Raw genomic sequence first — 20981 nt, 5'->3', positions numbered from 1 at the left:
AGCTGTACTGCAGGTTGTACTGTTCTCTCTCTCTCTATCTATTTGTCTATCTATCTATCTATCTGCAAAACAATTCACTGTGTGGTTTCCAGATCTGTTTTTAAGCACAACTTCCCACCTTATTCTTCAATGCGGAAGTAAAGCTTATGGGTGAGACTTCCACAGTTCATTAGCCGCTATAGGGAAATAACAAGAACAATATAAATGTGCAGTAAACAGTAAAACTGTTTGCACTACAAACCAGTGTATTCACAATTAAGATAATACATTAAAACAATATGGTAAGACACACCAATTTGCAATATCAAGCTGAAAAACAAGCTGTTTTGTACAGCTAAAAATAGCTGGAAGCCGGACCCATAAAATTTACAAATTAGGTGGACAAGGCATGTTTTTATGATAATGTTTACAGAAAACGAATCATGATCCTTACCATAAGTTCATATAGCATTATTAAAAAAAAGAATAGTTTGTAATTCCATTGTGTTAATTCTATGGTGTGTTAATACATATTTAATGCACTTACAAGACCAATTGAAATGAATAAGTCAAACATTCAAGACACAAAGTGTACTGTGTATGCATTCAATTTTATTGAAGAAGGAAGATATCAACTGGCAGCGTTTTACCACCTCAAAATGTACATCAAAATCGAAACACTTATTTAATCAGGATACAAAAATACACATCTCAGTGACCTCCATATTGTAATAAATAGTTAACCATGCATCTACGATAAAAAGGCACAGAAAACAGTCACTTAGTAGTCATAAAAATTATCTACTACTTACCAAAATCATCCAGATATCAATACAAGTGGCTACCGTAACATTATATCCCAATAGTGAAAACACATACACATCAGTTGTTTAATCTTAATAAATATGCAAGTATTGTAAATATACCTATACATGTAGTCTTAAAAATGAAACTGTGCCATTGTAAACACAATGTAAACAAATGAAACTCACATCGCACTTCTCTTAACTGGATATAAATCATGTCAAAGATATGTTACCTTGCTCTACAAATTCCTCAAATGAATTTGTTTTCGAAAAACCAGGCAGTTTACAGCTTTACCTTTGCCATCGATAAGCCGAAGCCCACCGAAGTCACTCGCGTGGTGGCTTGAGAACTGATCTGAGGTTCATGTGATCATGTGCACATGTATTCAGTGTGGCATGAGAGGAAGACTGCACTTGTGTGATTTGAGTCTATTGTGAACAAATGAACTATACAGAGGCACCATATACAAGGTCGACCTGCTACAGCTGTCAAACAGAGATCATGTAAGGCCAATTAAACCGGGTTTCGGGCAGCTTCGTAGAGTTCTGGAAATGATCTTGGGTCTTTGGTCATGGTTCTAGCTAGGTGGGGAAATTACTTTTTGTAATGCGGTCACTCAGAAATGCTTATCTGAAAAGCATATCAGTACATTCAGCCATGCTTTCGAAATGGAGGTATGTGCACACAGGTTTCGATATTATATGACCACAACATGAACTGCATGAACTGCAACATGAAGTCCAGATGTCATTCTCTGCACAGTAAGTGGTAGTTGAAAGCATTAAAGGCACAGTTCACCCAAAAATGAAAATAATCTCATGATTTTCTCACCCTCAAGCCATCCTAGGAGACTTTCTTCTTTCAGATGAATACAGAGTTATTTTTAAAAAATGTCCTGGCTCTCCCAAGCATTATAATAGCAGTGAATGGGTGTTGAATTTTTGAAGTTCAAAAAAGTGCATCCATCCATCATTAAAAGTACTCCACACGTCTCCGGGGGTTACTAAAGGCCTTCTAAAGCAAACTGTTTGTGTTAAGTATCCATATTTAAAAACTTTACAAACTGTAAACTAAAAACAGTTAGCAGAAGCTAATATGGATATTTTAATTACATAAAGGAGGCCTTTATTAACACCCAGAGCTGTGTGGAGTACTTTTTATGATGGATGGATGCACTTTATTGGACTTCAAAATCTCAACAGCCATTCACTGCCATTATAAAGCTTGGAGGAGGCAGGACATTTTTTAATAAAACTCAGACTGCATTGATCTAAAAGAAGAAAGTCACAGACACCTAGAATGGCTTGAGAGTGAATAAATCATGGGGTCATTTGCATTTCTGGGTAAACTATCCCTATAAACTGGCCAAAATATTTCATAAAGAAATACGCAAGTGAAAGGGAATGTGTAAAACTTGATGCGCATCTCAATCAGCAGAGGTTTTTGCAGAGTTCTGCTGGCGCAGATTTCACGTGGGCCTGCCGATGGATTAAACAGCCAACCTGAAATGCCTACAGGCAGACGCTGAAACCTCAGTAAATGCTCGCTACTGAGAAAAGACGGGAAGCGAGAGACATTAAGTTGCCAATTTAACCGCAAACGGACAAACAACATGGATTGCTGAAAAAAGCAGGCTGCACTGTTGGCTCTCAACTGCTAGAAAACCATTAAGTTGCATGTAGCTAGCATAGAAATAAAAATACACTTATCAACTTTTATAAGAAGGGAGAAATGTTTGATTTTGTTCGTCCAGCATTATGCGCCCAATCAAACTGGACGGTATTAAGTTCATCTTTCAGTTGGTGGAAACTAGGCATACTGCGTAGATGCCAATATGGACAATGCCAAACGACATTAAATACGGGTTCACTTACAACAAGAATAAACATGGTTTGTGCAAACCACAGTGTGTGTTGTGTGGTGAATTATTGGCTGGCGAGAGCATTAAACCATCAAAACTCAACTGACATTTAGAAACCAAACACACAAGCTATAAAAAGTGTAAATCACACTTTTACTGCTTGCGTATTCACCAAATTGTCAGTTTGTGATAATATTAAAGACGTTTAAGGACATTTTCTTGTTTCTTTGTGTACAATAGACTCTTCAGGCCAAAGTTTGGCGCCATGCGATGTTATAATTATTACTGATTAATGAATGCTGTGATGAATTCACTCTCATTTTTAGTCTCATCATTTGATAATACTGCCTAAACTCCCACTGAACTCTTCAATTGTGTATTTTTCTTTTTAAAAACATCCTGCTCGGTTCCACCCAACCAACCGAACCCGGTCCTCCATATTTGTTTGAATCTCACGTCAGGTAAATTGTGGCTAGAATTGGATTTCTCGGTTGGGAACACCACATCTTTTCCGACTCTCGCTCTGTGTATATATCAAGTACTCCTTTGATGTTATCGAACACCCTCTAGAGGAACATTATAATATAACATAAACTAAAATCCACTGTTATGAGTCCCATGTGCACCGTTGGTCGGGTTGGCTTGTGTAGAACTACGTGTAGCTCCGAGCTCGAAATTTTCCACTTTGCGGAAAAAATAGAGGCACAACAGTTTTATAGTCGGTGTGAGGAAACATCCAGCCGTCTAGCAAATTATCCTGGAAGCACGGTTTGACAGGATCAACGATTTGCTTATGGAAGATTTATGAATTTTGGAGAGAGAGAACATGGCATGATTCGTCTGACCCAAAGTCCACCTTAATCCAAAACCGAAAGAAGTGTGTGAAGTTTATCTTTTTTAGTTTTCCATGGAAAAACCTCACGTCATAAAGCTTCGTAGAGAAGAAATGTATCAAAATAAATACAATATTGCACCTTCCATAGAGTACAACAGCACTTAACGTGTAAAGGCGATTACTAAACAGAATAATTCACAAAGGTGTTATGGTGCTCTATACACAAATAAATGTGTCATCCGATAATATCGTGTAAGCGTTCTATTATACAAAGGCTTTACTCGTAACTGGAGTTAACAGTTTAGACTTTTTAAACGTATATACAGTGCATATATTAACAAACAAACGATCTCTTATACCCTGTAATGCCACCGACCAAATGTAGATGATCCTATCGAACTTGCACTGGGTTCCTGAACTCAGTAAATATCAACTATGTTGCAGGTCAACTGCAATTTCTTACTCAAAACAATAAAAGTCCTATTTCAACTAATGTATAATAAGAAGAAGTTTGAAGCTACAAAGAGTCGTCGTGTTCATGTGTTTCTGAACCGTTTTTGAAGACAATTTCCAACGTTTTAGAGGGCAAACGAAACTTTTTGAAGAACATTTCGCTTTAAAAACCAGGGGACATTCGCTTTGGTACTTACTTCACCGACCTACCTAAGATTAAAACGTTTCTTAGCGATAAAGCTCATCTGACAATAAATATGGCACATGACACCGCTTTTGACACGAGGTTTCCATGCAGACAGATAAATAGAAATAATAAATCAGCAGTCTACTTTGACCAAAGGGATGCTTCAGTAGTAACAAATGGCGTTATACTAAATTCATATAAAACTTGTTCAAGTGTTAGTTTGTACAATAAAAAACAAGACGCAGATCATGCAGTAAAACAGCTATCCAAATATAGCAAGCATACCATGCATCAGTATGTCACTGGCGAAGGAAACCCCTTTTGACCTTTCCTGGACTGCAGCGGCGCACTAGGATGATTGCCGTTTGATTGCGATACCCCAGCAGTCTTTTTCCCGTCTCCTTAAAATGTAAACAGTGCTGTCAAAAGCAGAATATTGCTGACACATCACATCGCCCTCCTATTGTTGCCATCTACCGCAAGGCAAAGAGCCAGCGAGCTACTCAGAGGCCGTGCGCTCCTCTCGGGTTTGGAAGTCCTGTTCTGCTACTTGATTTGGAATCTGTTAAAGAGGCCGGAGGTCGCGTGCACGATGAGAATTGCATACCTGATTGTGCCGTCGATGCGATAGGTGAGGAATGGCTTTTCTATGGGTCTAAAAGTCTCGGAACGCAATCCTTGTCGTTTTGGCACCAGCGCTTGCTCTAAAACAAACATTCCTAGCTTTTCTACAAGCTATTCCTACAGAGATCCACAAAAAACCAAAGCGCTTCCCACACCGGAGCTCCCGCTTCAACTCCTCTTCGCTCACGAACGGAATGTGTGTTGACGTCTCTCTCACAGGTCCACCATCGAACTCTTGGCCAAGTCCTTAGTTCCCTGGAGAATTCTCTTCATATGACCCACCTTCGAGATCCCCAGATCCTAGAGGAAGCAAACAAACAGAAGTGCACTCAGAATGAGCCGTTTCCAGAGCTCACACCTGTCCGACAGTCTTCAGGAGTTCAGCTCACGTCAAAAGTTTTACTTGTTGCATTTAATTACTTTCTGATTCTTTTAGGTTTTTGTTTTGTGGAATAAAACACTTTTATTGCACTACAGACATCATAAACCAACTAAGCTGCAGTTTAACCCAAGTTTAAACCAGAAGCATCAAAGCACTTCATTTTAGTGTCTTTGCTACACAAGTTACAACTACTACAGTAATAATGGCAAATTATGCATAATTACAAGCAACCATCCCTAAACTCTAAGCGTAAGGCTATAGTAAGTACAGGTTTTAGTACTGATTTGTCTAACTACACTATAAGAGTGACACCTTAAAATTAAGTTCAAAGTCAAATGTAATTTGAAAATGTAAACAAATAGCATTTAAATATTTTATGTTTCACGCAACAGAATTTGACCGAAGAAAATGGCATGTCTGTATTATTTTGTAGACATCGTTAGCATTTTTACAGTAATCAATAATACTCACTCATTTTTACAGTAAACAATAATACTCACATTTCATAAAGGGTAATGATCAAGATGATCAACCAGCTTTGTTACATCTGTTACAATGTCAGTTGTGTACATTGCTGGGTAGATTACTTAGAAATTGTAATCTGTTACTGATTCCAAATTACACAATAAAAATTGCAGTTAGTAATGTAATCCAATACTTTTTGATTACTTTTGCTCTAACTCATTTATCACATTAATTTAAATAGGATAATCTTGCACCATATTGATCTAAAAATACAAAGAGAGGAAATATATTTAATTTATTGAAATTAGAGATCATTAAAGATTTTCTGGTCGACTAGTAGTCGTTCATTTTAAGCATTAGTCAACTATTAGTCGCACGTTTATTAATAAACCATATAAATCATAATAATTAGCCTTTAATTGTCTAAATAGCCGAATAAGCGCACCGGCAGATAAAATATTTCTGAATATGTCTGGGAAAAACAGCAAGGAGACTGCATTAATGTTTTAATAAATTATTTATAAACTAGCGCTTTCTTTGTTTTCGGCTTGAAAATGAAGTTGAAAATGAAGATGGTGACACTGAGTATGTTTACATGGACAACAATATTCCGATATTAACATGATTAAGACAATACTCTGATTAAAAATCTACCACATAAACTGAGATTTTTGATTACCTTAATCTGGCTAAAGTCATACCTGGAGTAAACACAAATCAAATTAAGAAATGTGGAGTATTGCTATTTCAATCGCATTATCAAAGTTCAGTATAGACATGTACACACCTTAATCACATTATTACACTCGTGTAGGACTTTTCGCTGCATTTCGCGACAGGATAGAAGCACAGCAGTGGTCAACCGTTTGACGGCAAACAAAAGAGCACAGCTTTATATAAGAAGGCACATTCAGACTCATTTTTCCCACTGGTCGCTCTTTTGTGACTAACGTTCTCAGTTGGTTGCACGAGCATATGATTTTTTTATTTTTTTGCTACAACATGGGATTAATCAATGCTCATTGCTGATGAGTAGCTTTTCTTTTATCATATTTATAGTTATATGGTAACATGTGGTTAACACTCAACCCGTTCTTTTTCATCAGTATTATTTCTGATTTGAATTTTGTAAACGGGAATTCCTCTTTTGCGGGCTTATGATGCTTTTCCCTTTCACTTTCGAATTCGGGATCTTGGTTTTGCTTACATCTATAGGCTACACCTTTCAATTTTAAGATTAAAACAAATGATTAAAAGATGGATTCATTATTTTTAATTAAAAAGCACAACAACAATAAAACAATGACTAACTAGCTTACATAACATTTATTAATTAACAAAAATGAATAAGACGAGGCATACGTCACATGCTGCATTATATGCTAACTAATAAATTACAGGGCGTTTAGCAAACACTAAGGAATCAAATAAATAAATAAAAATAAAAATTCCTAAGAAAACTGACTGCTGTGGGACGGCTCTGAAACGCGAGCTGTATGAAGCAGACGCTTTGGAGCAGCGCAGAGCATGTACTCACACAAATGCGACCACGTCAAATTTTAACTCACACATTCTCAAAAAAATGTCGCATATGCGACCATTTTGGTCGCAGCCCAGAGCCCTGACTTGGTCCAAGTAGGAAACGATGATGCAAATATAGCGTGACAAATAATTAACTGCACTTGAAGCTTTCGTAACATTAAAAATGAAACACCCAAAAGTCTATTTAGTACCATAACGAAGACGAACTGTATGTTGATACGTGAAATTCTGGACAGAACGTCGAATAGCATCGCGTGGGGATGTAATTATGCGTATCATTAATCAATCTATGTATTATAACATGTAAAACTGGAACATGAAAGGAATATTCTAAAAGCAACTCATGTAAACACCTTAATCATAATCTTATTCAGAATAAGGTAAATAATTAGATTACTGGTATCCATGTAAACACAGTCACTGACTCATCATCTCTGCAGTAATGGACGCGTCCGTATGCATGTTTCATACAGATTACATAATCTAAGAATATTTGTTTTCTATTTGAATTGGTTCATTTGAAAGCAGACATTTCACTCTCTATAGATATATTTTTCATGTCTGTAAGGCAAATATACACAGAGTTTTGAAGTTTCGCGCTCAAGTTCACAGAAGCCGAGATGTCAGCAAACGCTTCCTGTTTAATTTTACAAAAGCGCAACGTTTTGTTATTGTGAGTGCACATGGATAAAAGTACAGTCTTTACAGATTTGAAAGATGATTACTCTTATCTGTATGACCAAAAATGATGGAGTATTTTAAGAGCAAGTGACTGCAGCTCCTCCATCTGTCATGCACTATTCAGCTTCCACACTTTGAATAGCGCACATTTTCTAGGGGCCATGTAGAGTTGCTACTACATATTACCAGCTGTTAACGATCCATCCGTCACGGACTGCATGCTTTTTTTTTCTGACTTTTTGATTAGGACCAAGCCGCTTCTAATCGACTAACAGTTGGTCGACAATTAGGGGGCAGCCCTAGTAATTAACAACATCAAGTGCATTAAACATTATATTACAGCAAAAATTGTGCGTGACTTTAATAAAAAAAAAACTAATTATTAATTCAATCATAAAATTGTAAAATTAAAATAATTCTTTTTTTAAATGAAAAATGACCATGTGAACAATATGTTATCAATAAAAAAAGTAACTAGTCTGAATACCAGTTTTTTTACAAATGTAATATAATCTAATTACAACCCTAGTAAAAAAGTAATACTGTATATTTAAAATACATTTATTTCATACTAAGTATAGTTCAGAAAACATACTTACTGATATATCACATATAAAACATTTAATTAAGCTTTATTTGGAGTACTGCTTGTGCACAATGCACATTTTTTAATATTAAGCCTAAAAATGTGTTTTAATGTCACTACTGATGAGGATTGTATGATTTTTTAATAATATCTGTCATTAAATGCAAGATATGTAAAGTGTATCCGAAGTATACTTGCAATAGTTCTACTGTAGCACAATCAAATTTACTTCAATATATCTTTAGTTGGACTTCAGCACTACTTGTGGCCAATGAAAGTGTATTACAAAATGAGTTGTTCCAATTTAGCAGACTTTAAGTATACCAGTTTAGTATACCAAAAGTACAATTGCAGGGTATTTTTAAGTACATACATACGTAAAGTATTTGTAGTGAACTTAGCATGAAATAAATGTATTTTAAATACATTTTAGTATATTTATTTTTCACTAGGGAAGTACTTAATTTTTGGAATCTATGTAATCCAGACTAATTGGTTACTACCCAACACTAGCAGTATTTGTAAATATACAATGTATACTCTTCCTCACACCAAAATATTCTCTTTATTTGTTAGCAAAAGTCAGATGGATGACGTAAAATTCCTCATCTCGTAAACCCCTCGGGGGATTTTCTGAAAAGTATAAATCATTTTTCCGCTTTTATCCCTGCTCACAGACATTCGGATCGAGTTAAGTGCATTATGGGCGTTGACGTTTCCCTACGTTTTGGCAATATGAACACTATGGCCCTTTTTCTTTAGTCACATATCACTGTGTTTCTTTCTACTTTCTACTACATGGACATCCAAGTTTTATCTTGCCAGTGGTGAATTACACCTTTAAGCAAGATTATTAGTTCAAATATATGCTATGTGAACAGGGAGTCCTAAATGTGTGTTTTGCAGTATTGACAATACAATTATGTACAACCAAAGTCAGTAATTTCCATAATCATTTTAAACTGACCATCATTCAAATTGTCAGTTTAAAATAATCATGGAAATCCCTGACTCTGGTGTCTCCCTAAAGTATAATGAAACCATCTAAGTAGTAGGTTTGAGATAAAGCCGCAGAAAAAAGTGACATCTAGTGGCAGTCAGGCTAATCTAAATGAGGCATCACGCAGATACAGATTCATTTTTGTTGAAGTAAGTTTCCATTTAAGCAATTTGTGTATCTTATATGCTATTATTTTAATTATATATTGCCATTATATTGGTCATATTTCCATCAGCATTACATTACAACACCAAAATCAGTTAGGAAACCCAACAACCCCGGTTAACCTTAGGTTAAAACTATGCAGCTGATCCAAAGACAGCAAATGTCACGATACCGCTTGACTGGTTTACAGCTGAAACACTCAGATCTATTTATGTCCCAATTAAGTTTTCAAAATATGTTTGAGGACATCCCTAAAGACAGAATGAGGTCAGACCAGATAAATGGCAGGGACGTTTGAAATGGGGGGGACATAACAGAGGCGTAAAAATGGCACAGTCCAAGGTTCACTAGTGCTTGTGATAAGTGTGACCAGAGCGCCTTAACACATACACATTCAGCACTACACAACACTGAGCTGCTTTCACCAACCTACTAGAAGGTGTGATTCATGAGGGTTTATAAAGCATATTGAATGTATTATGACTTATTTATATTTCTTCAACAAGTGCACATGAAAGCATCATTGGGTTTCTGTTAAGGATGTTTATAGTGCTCTATCACTGTGCTAATTCAGGTGATAATCCTAGACAGGTTTATTGTTTAAAATAGCTCCACTATACAGCTATAACCGATAAAACACTGTAAATGAGGCCCATAATTGCAACAGTCTCAGGAGATCTGATCACAAGTGAGCAGCAATAAAAATAGATGTAAATGGTCTGTTTTGGGATTTGATCACTCAAACTTCATGTGGAGAAAAGTACATGACAATATTGCATTTGTAGTGTTATTATATTATATTATATTATATTATATTATATTGTTATGTAGTAGTTCTCAACTGGTTTTGTTAAAAAGTTGACATTTACCTATTCTGACTATGCACTGTTTTATGTTTTTAATTTGCATTTCAGAAGAGACCTGTGATTTGGGTCACAAGCCACTACTTGAGGGTGACTGTCATGCAGTTGAGGTCAAAAGGTTAAATACAGCTTGCAGAATCTACAAAATGGTAACTATTTTACCAAAATAAGAGGGATCACACAAAATGCATATTATCATTATTTTTTTTATTTAGTACTGACCTGAATAAGATATTTCACACAAAAGACATTTACAAAAGAGTGTGGGGGGGGATTTGAAGATCAGGGTAAATTTAACTTATTTTGTCTTCTGGGTAACATGTAAGTACCTTCTGAAGCGTAGTACTAAATGAAAAAAAATATGATATTTAGACAAAATAAGAAAAATGTACACATCTTCATTCTGTTCAAAAGTTTTCACCCCTGGCTCTTAATGCATTGTTTTTCCTTCTGGAGCATCAGTGAGTGTTTGAACCTTCTGTAATAGTTGCATATGAGTCTCTCAGTTGTCCTCAGTGTGAAAAGATGGATCTCAAAATCATACAGTCATTGTTGGAAAGGGTTCAAATACACAAAAATGCTGGAAAACCTAAGAATTTGTGGGACCTGAAGGATTTTTCTGAATGAAAACAGGCAGTTCAACTGTTCAGAACAAACAAGGGACTCATGAACAACTATCACTAAACAAAAAAATAAAAAAAGAATCAAGTGTATATAAACTTTTGAACAAGTTCATTTTTACAAATTCTAATTATAAAAAATAAAAAATTATAAATTCTAATTATAAAAACTATTATTTTCTCTTGTGGAGTATATGTAAACATATTTTATGTAAAATATCTTATTTAGGTCAGTACTAAATAAAAAATAACATGCATTTTGTATGATCCCCTTATTTTGGTAAAAATGAACATTTTGCAGATTTTTTTTGCAAGGTGTATGTAAACTTTACTCAACTGTATGCAGTGACACAAATTAAGTATAGTGAATACATATGTGAAAATCATTAGAAACACATCTGAAATTAATATAATAGAGATATTTGTCTGTACCTGTTTTTACCTTATACCATCTTGTCAACATGCAGTAACACTGTGATAAAGTGAGTGACACTACTGATCAAAAGTTTGGGGTCAGTAGGAAGTTGTTCTTTTTTTAAAAAGAAATTAATACTTTTATTCAACAAAGATGCATTAAATCGACAAATTAAATCAAAAGTGTCAACAAGGACATTTATAAAGTTGCAAAAGATTTATTTTTCAAATAAAATGTGTCATGGTTTTCACAAAAATATGAATCAACATCTAATCAGCAAATCAGAATGATTTCTGAAGGATCATGTGATACTGAAGACTGTAGTAATGATGCTGAAAATTCAGCATTGCTTCACAGGAATAAATTACATTTAAAAATTATATTAAAATAGAAAACTGTGCATTTAAATTGTAATAATATTTGTTTTTTTCTGTTTTTACTGTATTTTTGATCAAATACATGCAACCTTCTTTCATTATTACATTAACATCTTACCAACCTCAAGTTTTTGAACAGTGGTGTATGTAGACAAGAAAGTTGTGATGTGCCCGAACAGTGAATCTGTATTTGGAAAGGCATGAATATCGAATAACGTGTTCTACGGCCACTTGCTAGTGGTAGCCTGTTACATTACAGGACATAAAACTTCACTTACCACATAAACAGAGTAAGGAGAGATGACTGCTAGGACAATGGCGAATGATTTTCAGATCCTGAGCACCATCTAATCTTGTAAAATGTGTGGTAAGTACTGCCGCTCCGTAATATACACCAATCTTGAAAGTGAAAGTAAAAAGCGAGCGCACATTCAAATGCGATGTCAATGCCTCGCATATTAATAGCGGCTCCCTGATTTCTACAGTTTATATACTGTGTAATTACCCAACAATTACCTCCCATCTCGTATTTATTCCCTTTAGGGGTTCCGTAGTACACATCATTTCCTTTCCGAACACAGTATTTGATCACTTACGATCAGATCACCTGAGAGCATGTTCATAGCAGGTGTAAACAGGGCCCGATTTGCTCACACACACATAAACATGTTGACTGTACTCATGAGCTACACAGAGGCATGTCTGCGGAGCTGCCCATCCCACAGTGGCATCTTCAGAGCCCTGCTGGCGTCTCTCGAGCCTAGCCGACTTAAGTTAACCCTACGTGCTTTAGGCGGTTAGTCGTGTAAGTATTCGGAGACCCGAACGACACTTGCACAGAGGAAGCCAAGCAGAGCAGTGCAGCACAAAATAGCAAACAGGGTGACAGGTAAGATGACAGAGAGAGAGAGGAAGAGAGAGAGAGTCAAAGAGCGAGATGGACAGAGAAAGAGCGTTTCGGTTGTTCTGAGGGACATCGTGAGGCACAGAAAGGGGTTGTGTGTATACCTTGAGGTCTCTCCTCTCCAGGTGCAGGAGCTCGGAGCCGCGGATGTCGTGGCGGATGAAGGTCTCTTTGTATTCTCCCAAGCTGAGCTGCTCCAGCCAGGCGGCCACCTCTTCAGTGCCCCACCTCTGAACTACACAAGTACAGAGCGAGAAGCCCCCTTCAGTGTCCAAGCCCCGTACACTCGCAGGACACAAGCAAACAGGGTCAGGCCAAGAGGAGGAACAAGTCAAAAACAACCACAGAAGGAAAAAGGGGACCAAAAAAATCAAACAGGAAAGAGAAGACACAGAGAGAAGTGGCGGCAGCAGCTGGCAAAGAGAGGGTTAAACAGGTTCGGTTTGGTCACTGGCACACCCGGAGGCGTTTCTGGCATGCAGGTTATCACAGTGGCACGTCCAACATCATCCCATTAAGAGCAGACACAGAGACAGGAGAGAGAGGAGGAGGAGGACGAGGAGGAGGAGGAGGGAATGGGAGGCTGAAGCCTGTGCGACCTAACGCCCTGCGCTCGGATCGGATCGTCCGCTGACAGGACAAAAACACACTGCACTCGGTTGTTGTTGATGGCGTGTTAAATCCCCGAAGCAGACCAAACTACCTTCAGTTTAACAGTGTGGACGCATGCAAATCTGTTATGACTTTCGCTCTGGATAAACACGCCTGAAAATGTCACAGAATATGATGGGTTATATTTTGTAAACAGGTAGAGAGCCTATTTTGATCCCCTTGCAATCCTTTTTGGAGAGTATGTACTAAGTATGCACTATCCTCAGAAATCTGGTCTGTTTCAACAAGGATTAAAGGTGATGTGTGTAATTTTTTGGATATGTGCAGACAACTCCAGGAAGAATAAGTCGCGGATAATGGCATCAAATCTGCACTAATAAATAATCAATAATCTGCACTAATATATTTGCATTATTATTATCATTATTATTATATTAATAATTATAATTAATATAGGCTAAATCTGAAATTGAGTTTTGAAATTACCTATTTACCAGCTAATATGAAGTCAAGAAATCAAATATTTTAGATAACTCCGCCAATAAAGACACATATAAAAAAAATTATCTTGGGCACATTAAGTGTATTAATGTTGATGATATCTTATTTGATGATATTAATGTGTAAAATACACATTGCACATTTATAAATAACAATAATAATAATAATAATAATAATAATAATAATAACAATAATGTGTGAAATGTGTGAAATATAATATTATACTTTATTATTAATATTTATTAAAATATATTTTTCCACTATTATGATAGTTTTGTTTTTGTCATTTTTACTATTACTATTATTATTAATGTTGAACTTAATGTGTAAAATATACATTGCACATAAACTAATAATAATAATAATAATAATAATAATAATATGTAAAATAAATAGCATTTATTATTATTATTTTTTATATATATATTTATATATACACACAAATAAATGTTTGCCAATTTTTGGAGGCTTTAAAATTATTTTTCATCATTATGAAAATTTCATTTTTTATTAATGTTATTATTACTATTATTATTATTATTATTAATGATGATATTAATGTGTAAAATATAGATTGTACATAAATAATAATAATAATAATAATAATAAAATAATAAATGTGTATAAAAATGCATCATGTGTAATGTGTAGTATATTTTATTATTATTTTTAATGTATACATAAATACATTTATTCCAATTTTTGGAGGCCAAAAAGTTTTTTTTCTACCATTATGAAAGTTTTGTTTTTGCTATTTTTATTATTACTATTATTATTATTATCGATGATATTCATGTGTAAAATATACAGCATATTTTATTATTATTTTTAATATATACACAAATACATACACAATACACAAAATGAGTTTTTTCACCATTATGCAAGTTTTGTTTTGTTATTTTTATTATTGCTATTATTATTATTGTTTTTATTAATGTGTAAAATATACATTGCACATTAAATAATAATAATAATTTGTAAAATATATAGCATATTTTATTTTTATTTTTAATCCATACACATACATTTGTGCCAATGTTTTGAGGCTAAAAAGGTTTTTTTCACCATTATGAATTTTTTGTTATTATTATTATTATTATTATTAATGATTATATTGTGTAAAATGTACTTTGCACATTAATAACTAATCACAATAATAATAATAATAATAATGTGTAAAATATATAGCATATTTATTTTTATATACAGAGATTTTTGGAGGCTAAAAAATGTATTTTCACCATTATGAAATTAAAAAAAAAAATAAAAAAAAAATAAAAAACAAAATGTTTTTGGGCATGTGTCATTCCGACAGTCTTTTCCTGTCTAAATGGTCCTGGTCAGAATGAGTTGCACTGTAAACCAGACTTTAAGAAGAAACTTTCTATGTTGACTTCATAATGAATAAACACTGTGGCTCTTTCTAAAAATTGCTCTGTTTGTTTGCGTGGCTCAATATGTCAATGTCTGCTTCAACCAACGGGATGAGTCTGGGGTGGGACTATCAGAAGGAGCGTTTAGGACACCTGTTCAGAAAACAATCATTATTTGACACATTTCTGTTCAGTGCTGCCAGTGACAGGAATTACACACTTCACCTTTAGGAGTAACGTGTAGCAGTATGACATGTTTGGGTTTGTGTTCCCCTTCTGTGCGGTACACCTTGGTTTGTGCCTGCTGTTCATGTGTAGACACATGGACTGTTTCTGACTCACAGGACAACATCATGACCAGAGGAGTGCAGGGGTGCTCATGGATGGTTGGGTTGGACTGAGGACCATTGGACATGAACAGAAAGTCCTCTCAGAAGAGGATGTACAGTACATGCTGTATGGCGCTCTATAGCATCATGTCACTGCCTCCATGGGCCATCACTTCCTTTAACAGTTCCCCACACTGTCAGCAGTCACGAACAATTAAACAATTTTTTTACAAAAATAAAAAACAAGTTCAGTCTCAGTGTCCTGCTTTTGCATCTTTTCCAATCAAAACAGCAAAATGTAACACTAAAACACTTTTACAAGACTATGAATGCAACAAAACGTGAGGCATCCATGATTTTAGTGGCCGTCACATGTGAGGATATTCAAGTCTATGTAGACGCACACACACACACACACACACACATACCTGACTGTGGGCTGGACTTCTTCGGGGCTTTCTCTTTCTTGAACTTTGGCACTATGCGAAACATGCCACTCCGACTGTTTCTTTTTCCGTACTCGAGCGAGTGATCCTGTCTCACACAAAATGATCTGTCAGGCTCAGAGTCAAAGAACCACAAAACACTTACACGCACACTACTGTTGAAAAGTTTGGGGTCAGAAAGATTTTTGAATGTTTTAAAAAATCTCTTATCCTCAAAAATGCAGTAAAAACAGTAATAATCTGAAATAGTTGTACTATTTAAAATAACTGTGTTCTATTTTACTATGCAATTTATTCTGACGATGTAATGCTGAATTTTCAACATTCATTACACTAGTCTTCTATTTTTTTTCTTTTTTATTCTTTAATAGAAAGTTCTAAAAGAACAGCATTTATTTAAAAATAGAAATTTGTGTAACATTATAAAAGTCTTTACTGTCACTTCTGAATGCACTTTGCTAAATAAAAGTATTCATTTATTTAATATCTTATTTTTATTCTATTATTATCTATTCTAATTCTATTCTTTAAAAAAATACTTTCCCTTTCAGACTTACACTTTATTCATTTACCTACTTGTTTTCTTAAAAAAAAAAAATAATAACACTAGCATCTCTGTTCTTTTTGTAAGGCCTCTAACAATAGCTTGCTTTTTCTTTTTCTATTCTGTTTTATTTATTATAATTAAAAAACCCTTGCTATGTGTACTGTGTTAGGCTAACTGTTTTCATTTTAATTTTAAATATTTATTTATTTATTTATTTATTTATTTTCATTTTATTAGTTTTTTAATCGGTCTATATCATAATTTTAGTAAGGTTTCCTTGGCAACTAGCTGATTTTTTATTTTTTATTTTATTTGAATATTTTTTTATCACTAGTCTTTTGGATTCTTTAATAAATAGAAAGTTCAAACAGGACAGCTTTTATTTAAAAACTAATATTTTTTAAACATTATGTCTTTACTGTCACATCTGATCAACAAAATGCATCTTTTATAAATAAAAGTATTAATTTAATATCTTACTGACCCCATACAAGTGTTATTTTAGCATCGTTGAGATATACTTATTATAGTTTTTAATTAATAATTTCAATTCGTTTTTATACTTTACATTTTCATTTTAATTTTACAGATTTAGTCATTTTGTTTTCTTTCGTCATTTTTATTAGTTTTTTAAATAGGTCTATAAAATAATTGCAATAACTTTAAGAAGGTTTCCTTGGCAAATAGCTGAAATAAAATAAATGTAATTTTTTACAAATATTTTATTATTATTATAACACTAGTCTTTACAAGGTTTTTTGTTTTTCTTTTTCGGGATTCTTTAATAAATAAAAAGTTCAAACAGAACATTCTGTTTCATTTTAATTTTAAATATATTTTTGTTTTGTAATTTTTATTAGTTTTATTTTTCTTTCTTTTTTTAAAAGGTCTATAATAATTTTCTTTGGCAACTAGCTAACATAAAACAAGTCAATTTTTTTTTATATTTTATTATATTATTATTTTTTATGTTTTATTGTTATTAATTTTTTTTCCAAACAACATGTTTTTAATTTTAGGTTTTAGTTTTAGTTAAATCTGCCCCGTATATATATTTGAATGGTAGTGTATGTACACTGTCAGAAAAAAAAGATACAGTTCTGTCGCTGGGGCAGTACCCTAAGGTACAAAAATAAAAAGGTACATGTTTGCACCTTACCTAGTCCTAAACTGCACATATCAGTGCCTTAAAGGCACATTTTAGTACTTTAAAAGTACATATTTGTACCTTCTCAATTTTGTAACCTGTAGGGACCAATTCTTTCTGCTGCTCTCAGTTTCTGTAGGATATGCTCACCTCCTCGTCATTGGGCTGTAAAATGTGGTAGAGCCATGGGATCTCAGCCAGCTTTCCCAGTTCAACCTCAACACTCTGCAGGGCACTGGACAGCAGCTCTTCATGTGGAGGGTCCAGTTGCTAGAGAAATAAACTCACAGACTGAGTCAGCGCTTACAGAGAGCTCACTGCTCACAAGACAAGCCACAGTCCATTTCCAGTGGGTTTTTTTTTTTTATTTAGTGGACTAGCCATACACAGCCGGTATGGTCATTCTGGTGAAGGAAAATTGTATTGCTTGAAAGTTGCCCTGTTATAGCTTTAGACTCTATGTTTCATTTAAAGGACTAGTTCCCCCGAAAATGACAATTTGCTGAAAATGTACTCCATCCAAGCATAAGCTTAGTATTAGATGCTTCTCCTAAGATGCCTTCAACATATATATGAAAAACAGATGTAAGACTTTATTTGCTCTGCATCTCAGTGCTGTTTAAGATCAATAATATAATAGAGATGTCAAAAAGATCTCATTTGTGATTATTCATTTTTGTGGGGACCTACTTTGCAGCATCTTTATGTCTTGCTGAATGAAAATGAGCTTACAAGCATTAAATCAACTCACCAATGGCACTCGTCCTACTAGCAGCGACTCCGTCTCATTGTGCAGGGCCTTCACGGTGCTGGCCACCTCAATGGCAGTGTTTCTTGTCAGGCTCTGAGGAGAACAGATGAATCAGACATGAGAATGTACTCATAATTATGTGACTTATTTGAACTATGGAACAACACAGCATAATAGTTGGGCTCCTGGAGTAAAAATACCATTTATTCTCTCAAAAGAGACTTTAAACGATAATGTGCAAGGGTTTGCAAACAAAACTATCATGAGCTCTGAAATTAATTAAGCGTTTTTATGTGCTTTGGAAAAAAGTCCTTCAGTCCTGGCGTTGCTCACCTCGGGGAACTTAGGGTGTGTTTTGTTGATGGCGTGAGAGGAGGCATTGACAGCGTGGGCGAGTTCCTGCTCGAGGAGTTGGTAGTTTTTGGCAGCCTCGCAGATCCTGGTGATGAGATCCTCTGCGGCCCGAGCGCACATCTGGATGAGCGTGGCCTCCTCCTCTGTGGCCAGATCCACAGAGTGCTGAGGATACAGATGCGGCCTCAGCGGAGGCTTGTCGTATTTCAGTTTATCCTCCCAAGACTTCAGCGTGTTTTCAAACGCCTTTATTGAAAAACAAATACAAGACTCATTATAGTGAGTTTTTACAGCTAATGTTTACATTGGATACATTTACACTGTTGTACACAATCTACTCTATGCCTTTTTCTCTTTTTTTTTTAGTTGATTATTTATACATTTTTAATATGCAAAAAAATGTCCTTAATGAAGGTGAAAATGTCTACCTACCATGTTTTTGTGGTGAAATCTTTACAGGTTTTTATAAAGCAGAACTTTTATATTGTTTGTAATATTTCAAGATGCATAAATAATGGTCTCAAAAACATAGATTAACTTTATTATTCAAACTACATGTTAAACTGTAAGTATCAAATATGTGACCCTTGACCACAAAACCAGTCGTAAGTGTACATTTCTCAAAACTGAGATTTTTACATCATCTGAAAGCTTTCCGTTGATGTATGGTTTGTTAGGAAAGGACAATATTTGGCCGACATACTATTCCAACTATTTGAAAATCTGGAATCTGATGGTGCAAAAAAATTAAAATGCTGAGAAAATTACCAAGTTGTCCAAATGAAGTTCATAGCAATGCATATTACTAATCAAAAATTACGTTTTCATATATTTACGGTGGGAAATTTACAAAATATCTTCATGAAACATGATCTTTACTTAATATCCTAATGATTTTTGGCATAAAAGAAAAATCTATAAATTTGACCCATCCAATGTATTTTTGGCTATTGCTACAAATATACCCGTGCAACATAAGACTGGTTTTGTGGTCCAGGGTCACATATAATATATCAGGCTATGATTAACATTATTTGTACATTTGTCAACATTGCATTAAATGTTTTGCCACCCGCAATAAAAACTATAGAGATTTGATCAAGTAACTAATAATTTAAATATAATTTTATTGGAAAATATAGAGAGAAAACTATTTATTTATATGCATTTTACGCAAGTAAGCTCTTAAACTGTTATCAAAATCTCACTGATTTACATTACAATCAGTAAAAACATTATTAATTTTACAAAATGTTTCTATTTCTAATAAATGCTGTTTGAACTTTCTATTCATCAAAAAATCCTAAAGAAAAATGTGTCACGGTATCCACAAAAATATGAAGAAAAAAATGTTCAACATTTATAAATATTTTAAACTGTAATAATATTTACAATATCACTGTTTTTACTCTATTTTAATTTTATTTTTTCAAATAAATGTGGACTTGGTGAGCATAAGAGATTAATTTAAAAAACCAAACAATTTTTTTTTTTTTAACCAACCCCAAACATTTGAATGTTAGTGTTAAGCTATTTTGGATTAAATATTCCTCTAACTGTTCTGTTTAACTGTTTTATGGTAATATTGTGGAAATAACTTCCCCAAATCATGCTTCTTCCCCAGAAACACTCACCCGGTCTCTTGTCAGCATCTGGGCCCGGTTCTTGTGCTGAATCTTGATGACTCCTGGAGGTTGAATCCAGGCTTCTCCATCCACCTGGACAGGCACTCCTTCATCTCCCAGGATGGTGATCTTCACTGTGCGACACTGGGGGTTTAAGATGAGTTACACACTCTATCACCATAATTCACATACTTCACAGTTCTATGTCAATAGTGAAGTGTGTTTACCTGTGCAATACGGTGATGCTGCAGTTTGATCACCCTTGAGACAGCCATCTGCATACTGCCAAACACAGCGACCACTTCCAAAATTTTATCATCAAACGAAGGGGCACAAAATATCTGCGCAAAAAGACGAAAAAATAATCATGAAAATAGCTCACCACCACTAGGGGGCTCCATACAGGCTCACACTCAAGATTTACAATGAGAATTTTGTTTATTTATTTATTTTTTAAGATTATGTCATGTCATATGTCAGGGTTTATAGAGTTAAATATTCTTCCACTTGTACAACAATTTTTTTTTTTTTTTTTTTTAACTGAGTC

General features: G+C 34.5%; 1 protein-coding gene across 5 annotated transcripts in view; it reads right to left on the bottom strand.

Annotated features, from left to right (window-relative positions):
- Positions 1-571: 571 nt before the first annotated feature.
- The window catches only part of dgkh (diacylglycerol kinase, eta), a 111858-nt gene continuing 91448 nt past the window's right edge, over positions 572-20981 (bottom strand). For 4 of the 5 annotated variants that reach the window (XM_051118663.1, XM_051118665.1, XM_051118662.1 and 1 more), the window contains 8 exons: positions 20662-20775; positions 20444-20578; positions 18789-19055; positions 18456-18548; positions 17855-17974; positions 15993-16098; positions 12851-12981; positions 572-5046 (listed from right to left, as the gene is read on the bottom strand). In XM_051118663.1, the coding sequence (XP_050974620.1) occupies positions 4960-5046; positions 12851-12981; positions 15993-16098; positions 17855-17974; positions 18456-18548; positions 18789-19055; positions 20444-20578; positions 20662-20775 (1053 nt within the window). In that variant the 3' untranslated portion in view covers positions 572-4959. The remainder of the gene's footprint in view (positions 5047-12850; positions 12982-15992; positions 16099-17854; positions 17975-18455; positions 18549-18788; positions 19056-20443; positions 20579-20661; positions 20776-20981) is intronic. The other variant, XM_051118664.1, reaches the window with a different exon arrangement.

Source organism: Labeo rohita, chromosome 9 (assembly GCF_022985175.1).
Source record: "Labeo rohita strain BAU-BD-2019 chromosome 9, IGBB_LRoh.1.0, whole genome shotgun sequence".
NCBI lineage: Eukaryota > Metazoa > Chordata > Actinopteri > Cypriniformes > Cyprinidae > Labeo > Labeo rohita.
Note: the sequence above shows the minus strand (reverse complement) of the source record. Positions and strands in the feature narration are given on the sequence as shown.